The sequence below is a fragment of the Ceratocystis lukuohia genome (genome assembly GCF_044167205.1).
Source record: "Ceratocystis lukuohia strain C4212 chromosome Unknown Supercontig3_pilon, whole genome shotgun sequence".
NCBI classification, from domain to species: Eukaryota; Fungi; Ascomycota; class Sordariomycetes; order Microascales; family Ceratocystidaceae; genus Ceratocystis; species Ceratocystis lukuohia.
This window is the reverse complement of record NW_027263522.1, coordinates 3,341,579-3,361,264: the sequence shown is the minus strand read 5'-3', so window position 1 is coordinate 3,361,264 and position 19,686 is coordinate 3,341,579. Positions and strand designations below refer to the sequence as shown.

Genomic DNA, 19,686 nt, shown 5'->3' with positions numbered 1-19,686 from the left:
TGTAGCTCGGCTCCACTTTCAACTTACATTTCTCATATCACACGGGAGGTAGGCCTTATTGAAAAAGTTTATAACTTGGGTTGACGTTGGACTATTGATATATTGAATTGAATCTAAGCTAATGCTGTAACTGTAACGTCTCACTAAAAAATGAGGCGCAGTTGGTTGGAAATTCCAAAAAAAATTCATGTGTTCATGAGGAAAAGCATCGCGACAAGCTTAACCAGTTGTTGATGGGCTTGGCTGCCCGTTATTTGACACCAACCAGGAAAAATAAAGATGAAAGATAAAAGAATAAAACCGCTTTGATCCCACTACAGATAACCCCCTAGAATTGGCCTAGGAATAGTTCTGTGTTTCCCATTCCCAGCCCCCCCGATTTTCCATCCTAAAATGCTTGCAAAAAAGAGACTACCCTACTCGAGAAAAGGACTATCACACCGTGGCATCCCCATGTGACGTTTCTAGAGACTTGGTAAGAAGATCTAGATCTTCTTGTGGTAGACTGTGGAGCATATCCACATCGAAGATGGAGTTCCAGTCCTTGTTAGGGGACCATTGGTTGGTTAGGGATTCTAGTGTCGTTGTAGAACCATCACCATTCTGCTGGCGTGAAGACACATCATCGTTGATGGACCGGCTAAACTCAGCGAGTGCAGCATCGATGTCGTTCATAGAGGCTTCAACATGCTTGCCACCAATGGAAAGAACCTTGCGACCAGATTCCCGAGAGATTCTGTTGATTCGAGGACTGCGGCGCAGTGAGGGACTTTCTGCCACGCGCAGTCCGGATATGGCCGAGCTTCTAGGTGTCCGAGACGGGGTCTGGGGCATAGCCTCTGGGCTAGTACGACTATGTTGTGAAGACTTTTCGGATCGAAGAGATCTGGACACACTTCTAGTGACTGGCCTATGACTGGGCGTGGGACGGGAAGGTGTTTTAAATTCAACACCGCTCCTTTCAGGAGGAGGAGGGGTGAATGGACGGTTTATGGTGGATACGGGGCTGCCGTTGCTAAAAAGGGCCTCGATTTCGTCGTCCAATGTTGGCTGACTCGTTGCCAACATTGTTATGGCCTGTTCTTCGGCTCCTATTCTGTTTTCATTGCCAGACTGACTATCCTGAACATATATGTCGATTTGATTAGGGGCTGTGTTTTCAACAGAGCTCTGAGAGGTACCATTATGGGTTTGGGTGGCTTCTTTCTTCACATTGTTGTTGCCTTGACTTGGAAACAACAACCGCTGTGTTTGACCCAGCCCGCTGAAGTCCTCGTTCTCGGGTGTTGGGGCAGCAGTGCTTGGTTGGGACTGATTAGCTGAATCGGAGGCTGAAGGTGCACCATTGACAGACTGGGAGATAGTAGGGCCACTATTAGAGAGTATGGCATCTATAGATGATATCCCCATAATAGTATTGTTGGCAGTCACTGTTCTACTGGCGACTTGAGCCTCTTGAATCGGTGACAGGTTATCGTTGGGCGCCAAGGGGTCAGTCATGATGTTGGATTCGGAAGTGGGAACTGGGTAGTTGGACATGTTGTTCATGGCGAACGAAGCAGAGGCCGTTTTGCGTTTTCTAACGGGGGCCCGGCCAGTGCCTCGTCGTCGACGTTCTTGGCCAAGGCGTTCGGCGTCCTTTTCCCAGCGATCTTTCGGTCTGTGCTTGTTGTTTTTACACAACCAGATACCGCATGCTGTGCATGTATTGTTAGCATGATTAAGACTTGAAAGTCCGCTATTTGGAGAAAACTCACGGTTGCAGAGGAGATTATCTCTCCATTGTGTCTTGTCATCTTCAGGCCCCAGTGCCTTTTTCATTAGTCTGTAGCCTGTCGGGTTTTGGTCGTCATCACGACTTGTGACTTCAATGGCTGTAACTCGCCCTGGCTTGTCCGAGTATTCGTGGTATACTGGCGTTCCCGTACATTCCCGTACAAACACCTTCCTCCAAGTGGGTGTTTCAATGGCACCACAGTTGTTGCAGAAAGGCGGCATTTCGCCGTTTTGAATAGCCTGCTCTAGTCTCTCCTTGATGGCTTGTTTCTTCACGTAGTTTTTGTTGAATCGTGCTGTAGGGGGAGATGTCGTGGCAGCAAGGGGAAGAAGCAGAGTTGCTACATCGCTAGGCGGACAAGGCGCTTCGGAAAATGAGGTGGGGTGAGGTGTTGACGTTGAGGGACTAGGTGCTTTTCTCTTGGATGGCCTGCGACTAGCCGATGTCTTGGTAAGCGGTTGTTGGATGTTGTCAGCATTAGGGGTGACGGCCGGCTGTTGTACCTGCTGTTCCTTGGGGATATCCGTGGGTTGGGTTACGGGAAGGGGCTCCATAATATCTGTTAGAGGCGTCTGGCTTTGTTGGGCATGGATATCAGCCAGGGCTTTATCGAAGCTAATGGCATCACCGAGAGCAAGAAGGGACTCATCTGCCACACTAAACATGTTGATATCAGTGGTGAGATCAAAGTTGAGGTCGGGCATAGTAGTAGCATTGGTGTGATCAGACTGAGAGGTCTCTACGAGTGGTTGGACGTGGGTGTTGGATTGAACTTGGATATCCTTTTCCAGGGAAGGTTGGCTAAGCAGTTGGCCATTGGGAATTTGGGGATGGAGTTGTTGCTGAACAGGAGTTGCATCGCTATCATGTGCTTCGACACGCTGTTGAGCAGGAGTGTTGGGAGTTCCATTATGAGAGCTAGATGGTTCATTGCATACTACTGGGAGTAATAGAGACTGAGTAGTATGGTCAGGACGCTGAGGAGCTGGCTGGAGTCGAGGTAGGAGCATTTTGGGAGCCTGTTGCGGATAATGGGGACGTGGTGGTGGAGGACCAGCAGCCATGACAGCAGGATTGGAGCCGGGAGTGAGAGTACCGGCTCTTTTGCGTTTAGCATGAGAGTTTTCAGAGCCTTTATAGTCTACCGGCTCACCACTGGCGGCACGAAACACATGAACAGGCACTAATTTGTCTCTGCACATGATGTTTGCGGGTTTCCGGCTGCTTGCACGTGGGGTAGTTCTATTGTCCTCGGGGAAATCATCAAGTCCTCCACTCATGAAGCCGGAATCGTTTGTTGACGGAGGCATTGGTGGTAGGATGGGGCTGGACGGCGTAGGACTGGAATGTTGGAGATACTGTGCAGTTCGTGGCATAGGCGGGGAAGATCCAAAGTCAGGCGTACTGGCTTCTGAAAGAGGAGTGGGGGCGCCTGCAGAGAGTTCGTTTGGTGACCGTGCATCTTCATGTTGCACGACTGATAGCTGACTATTGGACTGTTCTTGGTTGAGGGTAGACGTGCGACGAAGTGAGCCTGAAACTCGAGGGCGAATATTATCGCCAAAGGGTACCGGCGTAGGAGCGCGAGGAACATCTTGTAAATGGCCAGTGGCAGAAGGTTCTGGAGTCCCCACAGGGCGGAAGGTGCGGATGGAGCCAGATGTGCTGGCAGCTACTCTCAAAGACTCCGGGACAGAAGAAAAGGGGGAATTTACAGTCTTGGCGACTGCCATGGTTGTGGCTCGCCGTTTTAGAGGAGGGTCATCATCAGTGCCTTCTTCGTATCCTGAGGTGTTGCCATTGGGTTCTGAGGGCGTTGGGTTCTTTCGAGGACGACCACGTGGTCTCCCGGTGGTCCCGCGTTTCCTGGAGGTACGAGATGGTGGCCGATTTGTGGTGGTGTCTATTGGAGTGGCACCTTCTGCTGTGGGCTTTTGCTGAGTACTGGCAGCAGTGTCAACTGGAGTCCCCTGGCGTGATAATTGTCTCTGGGTTGATAGAGAGAATGAGTTTTGGCGACTCAACTGGGAAGCCACGGCTGGAGAAGCCACCCTGCTTGGTACAACCGATGGAGATGGTCCCCGGCTGGTAGTCTCTATGCTTGGAATATGTGACTGTTGAGGTGGAGGCACATGTGGCAGCTGGGCGGTGAGCTGCGGGTTGGATTGCACTAGCATGGCCCATTCGGCGTTTCCAGTTGATGTTGGGGTATTCTCAATAGAAGGCTGAATCTCGCTTGACGCTGCCATAGTGGCTGTTTGTCGCAGTGTGATCAGGGGCACTTTTTGCGATTCCGAAAATTTCATCTTGACCTCGAGAGTGTGTGAGACACCTTTGCCGAACATGGCCAGCATATTCCGCGTAACAAGTCCGGTCACCATGGCCAAGTTGTCGGTACCATTCGCATCCTGACTTTTGACCAGGCCAGAGAGCATGCCGTGGCCGACAAGCGGCGCGTCCGGCTCTGAGTAATCATGGACATAGACAGCGTAGTCGATGGTCGAGTTCGGGTTGGTACAGGCGTTGATGAGCTCTGGGCTGCCCTGTGCTACGGCGCCGAGGCATAGACTCAAGTCAACAACGCCCACTGTGGTTTTTTCATCCAGGTAGAGAGTCTGGACTTGGATGAGCTGAGGCAGCCGGGCCAAGCACCGGGACTGTTCTAGCTTGTCGAATGTGTAATGAACCTTGACTGTTGTTGAGGAGATACGGTCAGCCTCGCACATTTTGCATGGTGATTTCAGAGGGGATTCGCCAAAGGCCGATGGAGGGGGGAAAGATGGGCTCCTAGAGAAGTGGGCGGGAGAGACTTACGGCCCATTTGCTGCACCTTGACGGTCATCTCGCCATCTTGGAAGGGGACCTGGCCGGCAGGCTGCCAGTTGCTAGCCGGAGAAGTCATTTCGAGATGCAGCCTCGAGGGGCAGGCAGGGAAGATGCCAGGATATAATCAGTGGCAGGTTGGGTGCTGGCGATTATGTTCAAGATACAACGGAGAGGAGACAAGACAGAAGTGAGCAGGGAGAATTGGCGACGCTTGATATGGGCGGTCGATTGGAGGAATAAGAAAGAGAGATGCAGAAAGACAGGATCAAGGACCAGGCGCTTTAAGCAGAGAAAAACAAGATACAGACAGCTAAGCTAAAGGATGGATCGGAAAAACAATAGGAAGAAGAGAGAGAAAGGAGGAGAAAAAAGACCTCAGCTAAGGTGATAGAAAACGAGAGCGGAATGAAGAAAAATATCAATATCGCAGCAACGAAGGGGAAAAGAGGCTTCAACGCGGTTCGCGCTGACTTTGCTCTTTTGTGGCTCGTCGCTATGTGAAAAGTAGAGGGACAAGAGGCCTGCTAGCCAAATGTTAGCTTTGGAGGAACGCACAAATAAAGGATCCCCGTTGTCTAGGAGCCCGTGGAGCTGGAACATCGGATACAGAGCGCACGACGCAAAGATGTGAAGATGTAACAAGACTCTATGAGGTGTAATGGGCAGCGCACTGTGGGGTTTACAGCGCGTTATCGAGCTACCAAGGCTGTAATTATAGCAATGAGTAGCAATGAATAGCGATCAACAGGTACCAGTAGCCCCATCGATGCGCCATGTCACAGTGCAAACACAACAGTGTAGCTAGCCTGTCGCACTCATACGCTTAGACAGAACAAAACCAAGCCATCCCAGTCGAGAAAAATCTAGGAACAGATAAAATCCGATTCGCTCTTCTTTTGTTTTGATGTGACGCCGTTGCGCCGCCCCGCAGTGGGTCTTGCGCTACTGAGCAACCACGTACAAGTCACGTGGGGCAGGCTCGACGACAGGCCCAGGAAGGATCCACTCCAGCTGCCCCCCTTCCATTCTTGGAGCTCCCTCAAGAAACTCGTGTGATCTCGCAATGAGCAAGCAAAGCAAACTAGACCCGGCAATGGCAAAGATTGCTGATGACGCTTTACTGCGAGGTCCCGCGGGCGGTGCTTGCCTGCCCTGCATGGAAAGGGAAAGAAGGAATGCTCAAAGGGCAAAGGGTACAAGTTACTTACTGGTATTGACCAGGAACGGAGTATCTTCGGCTGTCTGGGTCTGAATGCTGGTGTTCGTGTGAACAAGGTTGACTTTGATTGATACCTTGGAAATGTGCCTTCTTTGTCGCCTAAACTCGCTCGACTACTGCCGTTCTTTGTTTGCTGGAAAGCGAGAGGAAGTCGAGAGACCAAAGACATGTGGCTGTTGATGTTTCTAGTATTTGAGGGCGGCCCCCGTGCCTTTTATACTTGAGGACCGGCATACAGTTAGTTGACCAAGACGGGTGATACCCAAAACCTGGAGGCTTTGGTCGCTCACTATCAAGCTTGCCTCCATCTTTCCTCTTTCTTCGTTTGGTGCTATGATTACCAGATCGAAGCGAAGCGAACCTTTATTTTTTTCTTTCATTACTGTGTGACTTTTTTTTTTTTCTCTCAGCCCGGTGTTGTTTTTGACTAGTTTCCTAATGTTTTACGCCACTTTTCGTCCAACCTCGTGATGCTTTTCTAACTACTGCTATTTCATTCGTAGATGCATACTTTCGAATTTTTTTTTTTCCTTCCCTCCTTTGCTGCCTGCCATGCATGATAGTTTACCTGGGGACATTCAGCCTTGCATAGCCTTGCGCCATCTTGGTGGTTATGAAGACATGATTTTTTTTTCGGTTATATTTTCTGCAATAAAAACATCTCTATCAAGGCACTAATATAACAAAGCGATCATAACAAACTTGTATTGTACAAAAAATCATGCAGCATCATTGTGCTGCACTGCGAACCTAATCTACACACAACTATCTAGCAAAGCAGAGATAGAACAACCGGCTACGTTGTTAGATCTTAGGCTCTGTCCCCTCAGCGTTCGTTCTTGGGAGGTTCCATAGTCTTGGGATACGGCTTTTGCTTGCTACATCAAGGCTCAACCCACTGTGCGCGGTTGTGCTCGTCTGAGATCACCCGACGGGCAATAATGTCCTTGAGCACAGTCTTGATGCCCTGTCTACGGTTGCGTGACTTGAAGAGCGTGTCAATGACTTCGTCAATTGTCAGATCGGTCGTCTCGATCAATTCACGCACTTCCTTCTCAGTCGGCACACCTAGCTTTGCATGGGGGTACTCATGGTAGTCGCGTGCAGTCACTAGGGGCATCTTTTTGTCGGTAGTCATAAAGTACTTGGAGGAAACGTCCTCCTTGGACTCAGCAATAGCCTCTAGAGACTCGGGCTTCCAAACGGGTGTTCTCTTGGATATCAAGAGTGCATCAACACCCTCGACGAAGTCGTGTGACTGCACAAACTTGCTGGCCATCGCATGTTCGCGCTGGAAGGTCTCGGCGATCGACCAGCTCTTGGAAATGCGCATTTGGCGCAGAGCTACATGAACCGAGGTAGGCGAGCGCTCATACAGTGACCGTAGGGTGCTCTGCGCCCAGTCTTGGGTGGGGCCAGTTTCATTCATCAGAGCTGCAATTATTTCGGCGACGGAATTTCCACTGAAACAGCGGTCGATAGCATTACGCAGTTCACCTGAAAGCACAAAGTCCTCATGGGGCAAGCCGGTAGAAAACTCGTCGATTGTCCGCGAAATTAGAGACAGGCGAGTCGCAAGAGAGTCGTAGTCCTTGAAGCGCAGCTCAGCTAGACGAGCCTCCAGAGAGGGCAACATGGTGGAGTCTAGGTAATGGGTGGCGATTCCAGAATAGAAAACATTGGCACCTTTGAGGCTTTCACTAGTGAGAGCCAGATAAGTACCAATAGCGCCATTCATGCGAGGGAGGAAGAAGGACGCGCCGACGTCAGGGAAGAGGCCGATCTTGGTCTCGGGCATTGCAAAGATGGTGCGCTCTGTAGCTATCCGTAGCGGGGAGTGCACGCTAAGGCCAACGCCACCGCCCATAGTGATGCCGTCCATGAAAGAGACCATGGGCTTCTGGTACGTGGCAATGTAATGATCTAGCTGGTATTCTTTGCGGAAGAAGTTGATGGCGGACTCGACTGACTCCGAGGAGCCGGTTTGAAGCTGTTCAACCATATTTGTGACGTCTCCGCCAGAACAAAGAGCCTTGCCAGACCCTTTGAGCACTACGACGTTGGCCATATCGGAACGTTCCCATTCTACCATGCGCGGCAGGATTTTGTTGATCATGTTGGCGCCAAGGGCGTTGAGCTTCTGGGGACGGTTGAGCTCGATGGTGCGCAGTCCGTAAATACTGTTGAAAATAACATCTTCCGGATCCTTTTTTATGCTGGCAGCAAAATCGTCCAAGATTTCCATGTCTATGTTTTTGTACTGGATATGATGCAACAGGTTAGCTTGCATGCTTCTAAGTGTGACACCAGATGGCTGATCTTGATCGGTGCCTGCCCCGTCTCTCAACAAGACTCCGGACGGTATGATATAGATAGTTACCTTTTGTGAGTAGCTGGCTGTTTGGCCCATAACCTTGGCTTTCAAAGGCATGTTGCAAAAAGTTGACGTGAGATGTGCAGAACGCACAGCTGAGTAACCAGCGCGGCTGCCCAGAAGCTTAAGGAACATGAGTAGAGGTGATGATATGGAGAAGCCCTAGATTATATGATGCGCAACCAAATTGCATCAAAAAGTCCGTAAGACGCGGACTTTTATTGGGATGCGAGAGAGGGAAAAAAAAAAGGCAAACTTGTAGTTGGAGGGCCACAAGGTGCTCTCTATATTCAGGCTATCGGCGTTGTCTGCGTCGTTCTGGATTCGTACAAATGCGGATGGACTTTGCCGGTATGCTGTTACAGCCAATAGGAAGAAAGCGGCTGTACGTTTCGTTCGCCTTATCGGTGCTGGTGAGCTATCGCCTAGTGCCAATGGGCTTGTTGGTCGCCCTTTTGTCGTCACTTGCACCTCGGATTTGTTGGTGAGAAGGCCTTTCTCCAACAGGCCCTTGCAAATCTTGCTTACTGGGCTATTATGTCGTCAAACTTTTGGCCTAATGCATCTTATAAGAAAGCTTGAGTAAAAGAGAGTGCCCCGCTTTTCTCCCTAGCTATTCACCGCCTAGCCCTTTCTGCCGCTTCAGCGCGAAAACCTCCATCCAGACAATCACAGCCTTGCGTAGTCCACTTCAGCCGTGGCCCATTTGTATAGCTTGTAATCTGTATACTTTCTCCAGTGACGCTAAAACCCCCACCTATACTTTGCTACAATCTGCCCTACGCCTTTTCATAAGAACCATGGCCGACACCAAGATCCAGTGAGTAGGCCAATGCTGTTGGTCCACATGAACTTGCCAATGCTAACTAGTCTACCTTTTAACTTTACAGAGAGCTTCTTACCAAGCCTCGCTCAGAACTGACGTGAGTGTCAATGCCCTCCCCACTGCTACCTAGAATTGGCGCTCTAACAACCCCTCTTCTTTTCAGCGAGTACGAGATTGCCCAGTTGGAGGAGCACGAGTTCAGTGCTGGTCCCCTTTCGATTCTACAGACTGCTGTCCGCAGCCACACCCAGGTCCTGATTTCAATCCGCAATAACCGCAAGCTGCTGGCACGTGTCAAGGCTTTCGATAGACACTGCAACATGGTGCTGGAGAACGTCAAGGAGATGTGGACAGAGACGCCGCGGTTGGCCAATGGCAAGAAGGGCCGGCCAGTAAACAAGGACCGATTCATTAGCAAGATGTATGTTGGTTTCGTATCAGCGTGATTTGAGCAGTTTCTATGATGTGTTGCGGATTACTAATTGCCCTTGTGTCTTCTAGGTTCCTTCGCGGTGATAGCGTCATCATGGTTTTGCTTAGCTGAACGATGCCACGACTCTCCTCTCTTCTTTCTTTTCTCTCTTTCACCTGAACAACTCACAAATGATACCGTTTTTCTGTCTCCTTTACGACTCTTGGGGACGCTTGGAAGAAAAAATTACAGAGCTACTTGCGAACCCAACTTGCACTGCCTTCATTATGGAACGAATTATGAGAGTGTTCCACGGGGGAGGGCTTCCCATATTGCTTTCTAACAGCTAGTTGCTCCAAATACATCTCGTGTGGGGGTTGGTGTGTGCGTGTGTGCTTGGGGAAATTTGGATAGCTATACTAGAGGAAACGCGTTTTCTGTGTGGTCATATTCCTCTATTTCCTTTTGGTTTATTTTTTTGTCGCTGGCTTTCTTTCACCTCTCCTGGACTTGTTTCTCCTGTCATTTGTGCTTTGGAATCTGCGAGTATTGCTTTTCTGCTACTAAATAGGCGTTGAAGATTGAACATGGTATCTTGGTCACAAGGCCCGTACTATACATGTGTCCCATGGCCTCTACAGCACCTCTGTTTTGAGGATCTCCTCAGGTTCGGGAAAAGCGCTTGATGAATTATTATATTTACACGTATATGTTTGATTGGCCAATGCTATCCTCCCTCCTTAGTTGGGTGCAATGCCGGCAAGGCCTAGGAAGAACCATGACAAGCCCCAAGCTCCAGGGTCAGGGACACGCTGGTAGCCATCGCCGCCAACATAGACTGAGCGGCCGAGGCCAGGTTTCATGCCCTTGGTGCTTTCAGCACCCTTTCTTGAGGCTTCGGCCGCATCCTTGAGGCTTCCAGAGCCCAAGGTCTCAACAAACGGTTGCAAGGCATCGATTAGTGTGCGGTCGCCGGGGCGTGCAGGAGTGTACTTGGACAAAGCTTCTAAAGACTGCTTCAGAGCAGCACCCCAAACCTGAGGCGTAGCGGGGCCGGCAGGCTGGTTACGCAGGGATGCGGTGAGAGAGTTGAGGAAGATAGCAAAGAGCGCGCCTGAGGTACCATCCATGCTCATTTCAACAACGGGCACGATGCCGGCAAGATCGACAACAGCATCGCCGGTGAGACCAACCTTGTTTATGTGTTCCAAAACGGCTGCGATGTGTTAGCAAAAGCTTTGGCTGATAACTAGTTTTACTCATTTAGTGTGCATGACTTACCCTCAGCACCACGCTTCAGACCAGTGCCGCAGTCGCCGTCGCCTACAATAGTGTCGTACTTGGTGACCTCGGGCTCGGACTCCACTAGCTTGTCAAGACCGCCAACCAAAGCGGCTTTGGCGGTAGCCACATCAATGGTAACACCAGAGGGATTGGTCGAAGTGTTGGTAGTCTTCTCGGATGACTCCAGAGTTGCAGTATTATTAGCTGCCCACGAAGCAGCACTGATAGGGGCAGTCCAGCCGGTAGCTTCGCAGGGGGCGTCCAGAAGGTCAATCATGCTGACACCAGATATGCCAGTGTCAACAGTGTTAAGCAGGGTGACGCTGAAGCCCATGCCGTTCAGACTGGTCATGTAGGTGCCACTCAGAATGCGCTTAGGCTTGATGCCGTACTTTTGTGCCAGTTGGTCAGCAACCACAGTAGTGATTCCACCCATCTCAAGAACACTAACTCCGCCCAGGTTGTTCACCATAAGCACAACATCCTCAGAGTTGACGTCAAGGAAAGCTCTGTCCTTGTCCGTCTGGTCTAGCAGTTGACGCAGCATTTCCGACACAAGCTCAGGAAGCTCAGCTGTCAGGCGGCCTGAGCCGGCCTCATTGTGGATACCCATGCCAAGCTCAATCTCGCCAGGTCCTAGTGCGTCACCCTCGGCTTCAGACGCGCGGCCGGGAACGTGCACATGGTCCAGACTAGCGCCGACAGTAACCAAGTTATCCGCGACAAGTCTTGCTACACGAGCAACATCCTTGAGCGGGCGGCCCGTTGCAGCGAGTGCACCGGAGATCTTGTGCACCAGCACGGTGCCAGCAATACCGCGGCGGCCAACCTTGCCGCCCTTTGCGCGGCCAACGCCAACATCATCGCCGACTACAACCATGTCGACATCGACGCCGGCAGCCCGAGCCTTCTCTACGGCGACAGCAAAGTTGAGCACGTCACCAGTGTAGTTCATGATGGTCACCAGAACGCCCTGCGAGTCGTCGACGCGGGTCTGGATGGCAGCGCGGATCTGTTCGGTGGAAGGCGAGGCGAAGATAGTACCCGCTACAGCAGCCGTCAGCATGCCAGGGCCAACCATTGCACCGAAGCTTGGCTCATGTCCAGACCCGCCACCGCTGACAATAGAAACCTGCTTGGGGGCATTGGAAGGGCGAAGGTAGACGATCTTGCTGGTCTCGTCGACTGCGACTGAGGGGTTCGTCAGCGTCAAGCTGCGCAAAGCAGAGTTGACCAAGACAGTGGGGTCACTGATGAAGTGCTTGTTGGACATGATGAGAAGAAACTGGAGCAAACGGAACTTTTCAACGGCTCATGCGCATGTAGTCTTTCCAAGCAATGGTTCGCAAATGCAGGTAAATATAAATGGGAAGCCTGTCAGATATAAGACGAGGAGAGGGGGTCTAGCACGAGGAAAGGGCAGTAAAAACCGACAAGTAAAAACAGAATAAAATCAACGAGTAGAAGAACTGCGAGGACTCAACCGTCCTTTTATACCTCTGGCCAATGCAACAATTCGTCCTTGCAATGAACTCGGCTTTCCCACTATGCCGCTTTTCCGTCAGCTTGAGCTATGCTTCTGCTTCTGCTTCTAGTCTTGTTTTCTTCTCACTTCTGGCGACTTGGAGAAGCAAAGGCTAGCAACCCCACTTAAAAATGCTATGGGCCAACTCTCGTCTTTTCCCCTCATGAGAAGGCTCGGGTGATAGAGGCATATTACACAGGTCAGCATAGACAGACAGAAGTGCGCCAATTTGCACTTCTGTCTCTTCAACAAGGTCAGTGCTTCTCGTTGACTTGGGGGTGATATGTGATAGGTGCTTGGTGGCCGAAGATTACCTTGACGGAACCTACTCTAAAGCCTAGAGACGGCTCTTCGAAGCAACAGTCTTTGTCCTCCCATTCTACACCACCACTCTGGCTGCCGGGCGGTATCCGTAATGATGGATATGCAATTTGGAACAGGCTCTGAAGCCGTTGCGTGCTGCTTCTAACCCGCTCGTAAACACGCCATCTAACAACGGCCATCAGCATAATCCTACTAACTCCGGCCGAACACGGACACCTACCTTTGATTTGGATGTGAATTGCCTCGTCACAATCACATATATCACACACACAGCACATGCAACGACGCTCCCAACAATAACGCGAAAATCTTACTACGAGCGCAAACACAGCTGACCCCGCGTTCACAATATGGCCTGTGTTTCCCCCACCTGGCAGCATCTGCTTGGCTTTCCGGCCATTGCATTTATTTTCTTATCACTTTTCCTTACCTCTCTTTCCTCTCTCTTCTCCTTCTAGAGGAAAACGAGAAAATGAAGACATGTGCCGCCCAGCTAAGACGGGATACACTACGATATCTCGGGAGATAGATGACTAAATTTGCAGGGCAGCACGGATGCAAAATAGAGCCTCAGCCTCCCGCGTATATCTCGCCGATCAGGCCGTTGAGAGTGCGGGCAATGGGGAGCTCGTCTTACACTATAAGTCTTGACCAAGGCTTTCTGGCTAGCAAGCGGGCTTCGTATCAGAAGAACATTGCTATATATATATATATATAGCTCCTGGAAGACGAATCCGTCCACTCACTGTTACGTCATAACAAGGGGTTAGAGAACAAAAAAAATGCATTGTTTCGTAGTCTGGACTAACACAGAACAGCACAAATGAAATGGCAAACACCTAGAGCATTTGGAGGCTACATGGAAGTGAATATACGTGTCTCTGGATGAAGAGAGGTCAAGGGGAATGAAACTCCTAGCAGATGGAAAGAATAGAAGAGAGGGAAGAGAGAAGCTTGATAAGTGAGAAGAACACTGGGGAAAAGGAAAAGCAATCAAGATACATGGCCGACACAGTTGCCCTGGCCTGAGTGCAAGTCCGTGGGATGGCAGAGGCTAAAAAGAAAAAAAGGTAGGCCAGTAACCAGGCAAATGACGGCGAGACCAGGAATAAAATGAGATAAACCAAGAAGAGAAGACATATTCAATGAAAAGAAGTAACCAAGATAAACCGACACAAGATGGGAGCAAGCAATAAAAAAGAAAAAAAAAGAAGCCAAAAAAAAGAATAAACACGAAACGCATCATCTACAGCACGCCGCGTCGCTTTACATGCTTTCGTAGAAGACAAAGAACATGCCTCCTAGGAGACCGGAAATGACCAGCATGGTCAGGAAGGCCGCACCAACCTTGTCACCTGTGGTAATCTTGGATAGCGTCTTACCATCGGCGTTGGTCGACGAACCACCGGCATCCACATTACCCGTGGACGTACCACCGCTGGCGGCAGAGAGCGGCAAGTGTGATGACGGGTACAGGTTGTACATGACTGCAGCTAGCGATGCCATCTGTTCACCGACACCGTTTATACCGTCAAAGCTGCCTGTGTACCATTTCTGGCCACAAGCAGTGTTATCAATACCCTTGAACCCGTCAGCAGTGCCTGTGCAGGTTGCAGCAGCAGCCTTGCCCGATGCCAAAAGAAGAGGCTGGATGGTGGAAGCAGTAGAGCTGACAAGCTGGGCAGTCTGAGCCATCCAGCGAAGGAGATACGTTTTGAAAGACCGCTGATCGTTGTTGCAGGTTCCGAACGGCTCGCAAGCAGGCTCGTACACAACGTTTTCCCTGAAGAACAGCTCGGTGGTCTTTTTCAGAATACCATTGGTGGCGTCCAGCCAGGTCTGGTCACCAGTGACATTGTACATGTTGGCGGCAGCATGCATGTGAATACCGAAGTTGTAAGACCACAACACCTTGGTCATGTCCTTGCATTCGTCGTCAGTATGGGCACCATCCTCGACTTCCCAGTCGGTGTTGATGAAAAGCAGGTCCTTTTCCCAGTTCCAGATCTTGGCAGCCCAGTCGGAGTAACTAGAGTTACCAGTGTAACGGGCAAGACGTGCAGCAATGTTGAAGAAGCAGCCGTTGGAAATTGTGTTCTTGTAGTTGTATCCAGCGTTGAAGGTGTAAATCTGCCAGCGGAGACCTCCAGAGCAGCTGGCCTCGTCCCAACGAGAAGCATAGTCGTTGAAGACGGCCTGGACCAGAGCAAGCCATTGTGGTTTGTCGGACGGGGGGTTCTCAAATCCGGACTCTGCTGCTGACATGGCCGCAAGAGCCCAGAAGCCTTGATCATCGTTACCGAGTGAACGGGTCTGGTTTTCAGGCATGTAGTTGTTGTCGCCTCCGACCTGATGCATCAGAGCACGCTTGACGGCGTCGTTGTTAGAGGTATCGTTGGTGAGCCACCAGTAGTCGACGAGGGTACCAAACATGGCACCAGCCTCCCACCCTAGCAAACGACAGTGTTAGTTTTTGCGCAACTGGGCCTAAAAGCTGCAGTATGAGCTTTAATTTTACTCACAGTAGTACGGTGACGGCAAATTTCCATCAACATCGCCGGTGTTGTTTCCAGTATAGAACTTAAGCAGGCCATAGGAAATGGTAGACGCAGCATCCAGAACGGATTCTATGGCAAAGAAAATACGTGGTCAGTACAAGAACTGGAATAGAACGGAGGGTCAACATACGAGTATCATCGAAATTAACATCGATGGCTGCCGCAGGCTGTAGCAGCAGACCAGCCATTCCGGCTATGGTTGCTACCGAGAACCTCATGTTGTTTGCGAAGATTTTGGGGTAATTGGAAAGACGGCGGGTGTTCTTTTTTGTGCGAATAAAGATCCAGAATATGCAGGTCAGGACAAGAACAGAACAGAAGCGCGGGTGTTTGTGTAGGTTTATGTCTGTGTATAAAATATCCCGTGGCCCGTGAAGACAATAGTTTCAGATTGATCGAAGATTCGCCGCGTTTCAAGGTTATCGATCGTAGCAGCACCAAAGACAGGAATGCAAATGCAAGCAAGAGAGGTAAAAGAAGATGCCAAGGCGAGTATCAGAGGCGAAAAGAGGCGTCGGTGGGCTGAAAAAGGGCAACACGAAGATACAAAGCTGTGGGCGTGTGTGCGTGTGTGTGTGTGTGGACGGCTCAGGAGGAGAAACGGCGAGAAAGGTCAAGATGTGGCTGATTCTATCGCATTACAAGTGCCAGCGACTGCTTGTTCGGAAGAAGCAACACCTGAATAGGCGGAAGTCGTGATTAATCGATCACGAGGAAATTCGGGGGAAGCGAGTTGACCAGAGTTGGGAGTGCGAGGAGCGTGACCAAAGGCTGTCAAGAAACGAGCGACTTGACAAGGCGTGGAAGGCTAACAAGCAAGGAGAAAGCAAATAGACAGACAGCACGCAGAAAGAAGCAGGAATAAATGAAGCCAGGGAAGAAAACGAAGCGAGGGAAGAGAAAAATAAAAGAAAGAGAAGTTGGAATAATTAAGCCGGGGAACGAAATACAGGAGAAACAAAGAGCGAGAGAGAAAAAAAAAGAATCAATTTAATCAAATACAAAGAACTAAAAAGGGACCCCTGGTTTTGTGGCTAGGTCCTACTATGCCTCACTCTTTTTTTTAGCATTGTAATGCAGAGCAAGCAATACGGGCTTTGAGAACAGGTGCTCGCAAGCGCGGGATTCCCTAACGTTAACCCCCGCTAGCCTGTAAGAGCCGCGTTGTAGCGTGTTGTAGTGCGCTGTAGTGTGCTGTAGCATGCCGAAGCGCGCGCTGCAAGGCACAGTAATGCACTACTATTACACTACACTAACCCACTGTTTCCTCCTTCACTCCCTCGAGCTACGTATTAAGCGTCAGTTGAGCCAAAAACCCAGACTACGAAGGAATGATGGCTATAGTGGCTAGTCCACACAAAGCCGCAACTGTTATAGCGCTTCCATGCCTATAAGGCGAAATGTCCAGGGCCAGCCTTCAACCTAATATGGACCAGCACAAAAACCGCACAAGCTTGTGCCATCGAGGTCTACAACACACTATTGCGACAATCGAGTATCGTTGCTCGCTGGACACCTGTGTTTATGCTCGTCTACCCCGAGCCTGGTAATCAATTTTCTAGCCAGAAAACCACCCGCCATGCCCTTCTCGATCTCTCAAAATGCGAGTGAACTGCACTCAAGCTTGGCATCTCCCTTCCCCTCGCCTAGCTCCTATACCCACCGCAAGCCGCCATATGCCACATAACCACAGAAGCTCTGTCGAAAGCCCCATATCGACATCCGGCCCGTCATGCTTTCAATGCCCATGTTCGATGCGCTCAAACGTTCGATAGACAGACAGACGGCCTTTTTTCCGGCTGGGCCAGCCTGGTCTAGCTTATCTCCCTGTTTTTCATCGACGTATATACAGTACCATGGTTGTTCTATAGAGACTTCGTCGTAGTCAGAAGTCACGTGCCCAGCCCAATCCAGTCTTTGCTAGTTACCAAGATGAAGTCAAGGCCAAGGGAAAGGGAGCCAGGCCTACAGGTTCTACTCTACTTCGTTACTTCTCTAACCGATTCACTTACCAAGTTCTGGCTTTAGACTAGTTTTATGATGGGGTTGTCCCTTACTAGCCCCAATTTAGCTCAGAAATCCAGGGGAAAGCCCTAAAGAGGCTGTGCAGAGCGTTTGGCTGCCAGATCGTCCTCCTTTTCGCGCATGAACGTTGAAGAGCATAGGCTGTCTGTCCTAAGGAAGATCAAACAAGAGTTCTTGCTTGTCCTTGCAGGCTATTGGCTATCAAGAGCCTCTTGGAACTTTGCATGCCTTGCTGTTTGCAACTGGAGAGTAGCAGATTTGACCTGCCTGGCGAATACATCACCGCCACTGAGAAGGAGCTATACCTCGTAGCACCCTTCTCATCTCTTCTCTCTCCTCCCTCCTGCCGTTCCATGCCATGCGTGCCCCAAGTCCCCTGTCTAGCAAATGCCCCCAGGAATGAAGAATAGGGTGATGCAATGCACCTTTTAACCTCCGCTCAGAACACGGAGCAACATTAGCCCATCCAACGCCAAGAAATCTGCTGCTGAGTAGAACAGGCGGACGACAACAGAATGCCCAAGCTTTATTCTTAACTGCAATGAGAAGGAAGACCTGTGGATTACACTGCGTTGGGGGACTCATAGTAACGCCTGCTTCGTCTTCGTATCACTCGCTCAGCTTACGACTCTTCGTCATACAGCACATACATGCGTCTTGCTCCTTCTTTTCTTCTTGTACCTCGATGTCTCTGTCTCCGCATCTGTCTCTGTTTTTTTGTCTCTAGTTCTAGTCCCATCATTTTTCCTGTTCTTTAATTGCCTGCTCTTCTGGTCTGGTTTTCACAGCCACCGGCATGTTCAATCCTGGCCTCCCATGATTCAGCTAAACTAGCATGTTCTCGCACCGCTTACGCAATATGAGGTAATAGGGTCAAGTCCACGGCTACCAACGTCAAACAATAAGCGGGGGCGATGTGCTATTGGGGAGACAGGAGTCCCGGAAATGCGAACATACGAGCTACCATACAAGCACGTAAAACCAAGTCCCGCACAGATTCAAGGCGCAGAGGCGATGGAAGCGGTAGCAGAAGCGGTAGATCGGAACGCCGATGGGCTGGATTAGGCTGATAGGGCGACCTACCAGTAGAGCTACAGTCTTTCAACACCCATAGAACGGCGCAGGGCCAAGCTACGGAGACAGTTAGCAGGATATGCATTTCGTACTCCGAAAGACTGGCCTAAACTGCCTGCACGCCAGCCATCCTGTATATGGAGGGGCCGAGGGGTGGTTTGTGCCATGCTTTAAAGTATAATCAGTCTTTTGTCGTATGGAGCCTAGGGATGCATCTCTCCAACGTTTTACATGACTCCGGCAATCAATGTGGTTAGCACTGTTTCTGAAGATTCCTTATAAGCATGCATCGATCCAGAGATATTTGCAACAGGAAGTCCTAGCATCCGGCGGTATAGGAAGATCGGTCTCATGATTTCAAGAGAAGAATGCAAAATGGTTGAGAGGAGGCGACCTAGAGTATTTGAAAGAAAGCATAGGCACTGAGAAGCAGGCTATCTGCAGAATGACTTGGCTGCACAAGGCCAAATATCTAACTTGATGCCAAGAATCCAAGTAGCGTACATTGCTTCCCAAGCCCAAATCTAATCCTCGACGTAATGAAAGGCAACTAGACACATGCAGTACCAAACTTAATACAGGGGCTTCTCATTATCGACTATTAGATCACGTTCCCTCGTGGTGTTGACAATTGCTTTAGATGCTGGATATTTTTTATCTCGAGCCAGACATTGCAGACACCATCTATGTATGTTGATCTAGAACCCCCAGTTCTTGCAAGCCATGGCTCCTGAGCCCTGGGTTAGCCTAGTCTAGTATTCGCATTGCCCTTAACGGCTAGATGGTAAGCTGACGATACCTCAAAAGCTTGCGAAGAATGGTTTATATCCCCAACAGAAGATGTTGGCATAGAATAATAACCGTAAGTGCACCTCAAACTTGATAAGAAACGCATGGTTTAAATCTTGGCGTAAGCCCCATATCCCAAGCACAGCCTTCTTCAGCTCTTTGCAAATTGTTATACTCTTACTATTCACTAAAGAGTCTCAGCGCTCTCTAGGTGTAGCGCCTAGCACAAGCTCCATATACAAGATCAAATAGTCGTCCTAGGGCACACCCAGTGCCTTGAGTGACTACCTAAGCTCTAGGCGAAGACCTATTCAAAAAACGAAAGCGTTATGGTTTGCAAGTTGCACGAGAAGAATTACGATTGAAGGATAACAGAGGGGATCCCAGCGCTGGGAATTAGGCAAAGTAGGTTGGTAAGTTGACATGCCGAAGATTGTCGAGATGTAAAAAGTGAGAGCAGCAGAAATAACGCCACCCTAAACGGTAAATGTGGCTGGCGCCACACGAGCACCACCACACTTTTATTGATAAATACTGCACCCAGTATAGAAGTTAGAAGAACTACGCTCAACTCGCCTATTCAAATCTCATGGAAGTCCTATAAAAATGCCCAGTTCCCGACTTGTCGTAGTCCGATCTTGCCTTCTATGCGTCCTAACCCGGTCTACATCAC

The 19,686-nt window shown here is 50.0% G+C and overlaps 5 protein-coding genes across 5 annotated transcripts; 1 reads left to right on the top strand and 4 right to left on the bottom strand.

Annotated features, from left to right (window-relative positions):
• Positions 1 to 435: 435 nt before the first annotated feature.
• Positions 436 to 4,679, bottom strand: HOO65_030860 (GATA transcription factor; the record flags this gene model as incomplete). Its single annotated transcript, XM_071001781.1, has 3 exons — positions 436 to 1,697; positions 1,758 to 4,469; positions 4,592 to 4,679. 3 exons carry the CDS (start codon positions 4,677 to 4,679, stop codon positions 436 to 438), a joined length of 4,062 nt encoding a protein of 1,353 aa, XP_070860539.1.
• Positions 4,680 to 6,705: 2,026 nt separating this feature from the next.
• On the bottom strand, positions 6,706 to 8,331 carry HOO65_030859 (mitochondrial 37S ribosomal protein mS47; the record flags this gene model as incomplete). Its single annotated transcript, XM_071000505.1, has 1 exon — positions 6,706 to 8,331. The coding sequence occupies one exon, from the start codon at positions 8,329 to 8,331 to the stop codon at positions 6,706 to 6,708; it is 1,626 nt and encodes a 541-aa protein (XP_070860538.1).
• Positions 8,332 to 8,996: 665 nt separating this feature from the next.
• On the top strand, positions 8,997 to 9,566 carry HOO65_030858 (Small nuclear ribonucleoprotein Sm D2; the record flags this gene model as incomplete). The annotated part of the gene is made up of 4 exons (XM_071002414.1): positions 8,997 to 9,016; positions 9,087 to 9,119; positions 9,186 to 9,443; positions 9,524 to 9,566. The coding sequence occupies 4 exons, from the start codon at positions 8,997 to 8,999 to the stop codon at positions 9,564 to 9,566; spliced, it is 354 nt and encodes a 117-aa protein (XP_070860537.1).
• Positions 9,567 to 10,174: 608 nt separating this feature from the next.
• On the bottom strand, positions 10,175 to 11,991 carry HOO65_030857 (Dihydroxyacetone kinase 1; the record flags this gene model as incomplete). The annotated part of the gene is made up of 2 exons (XM_071002066.1): positions 10,175 to 10,650; positions 10,716 to 11,991. 2 exons carry the CDS (start codon positions 11,989 to 11,991, stop codon positions 10,175 to 10,177), a joined length of 1,752 nt encoding a protein of 583 aa, XP_070860536.1.
• A 1,842-nt stretch (positions 11,992 to 13,833) lies between these two features.
• Positions 13,834 to 15,343, bottom strand: HOO65_030856 (Mannan endo-1,6-alpha-mannosidase DCW1; the record flags this gene model as incomplete). The annotated part of the gene is made up of 3 exons (XM_071002161.1): positions 13,834 to 15,017; positions 15,090 to 15,194; positions 15,256 to 15,343. The coding sequence occupies 3 exons, from the start codon at positions 15,341 to 15,343 to the stop codon at positions 13,834 to 13,836; spliced, it is 1,377 nt and encodes a 458-aa protein (XP_070860535.1).
• Positions 15,344 to 19,686: the final 4,343 nt, after the last annotated feature.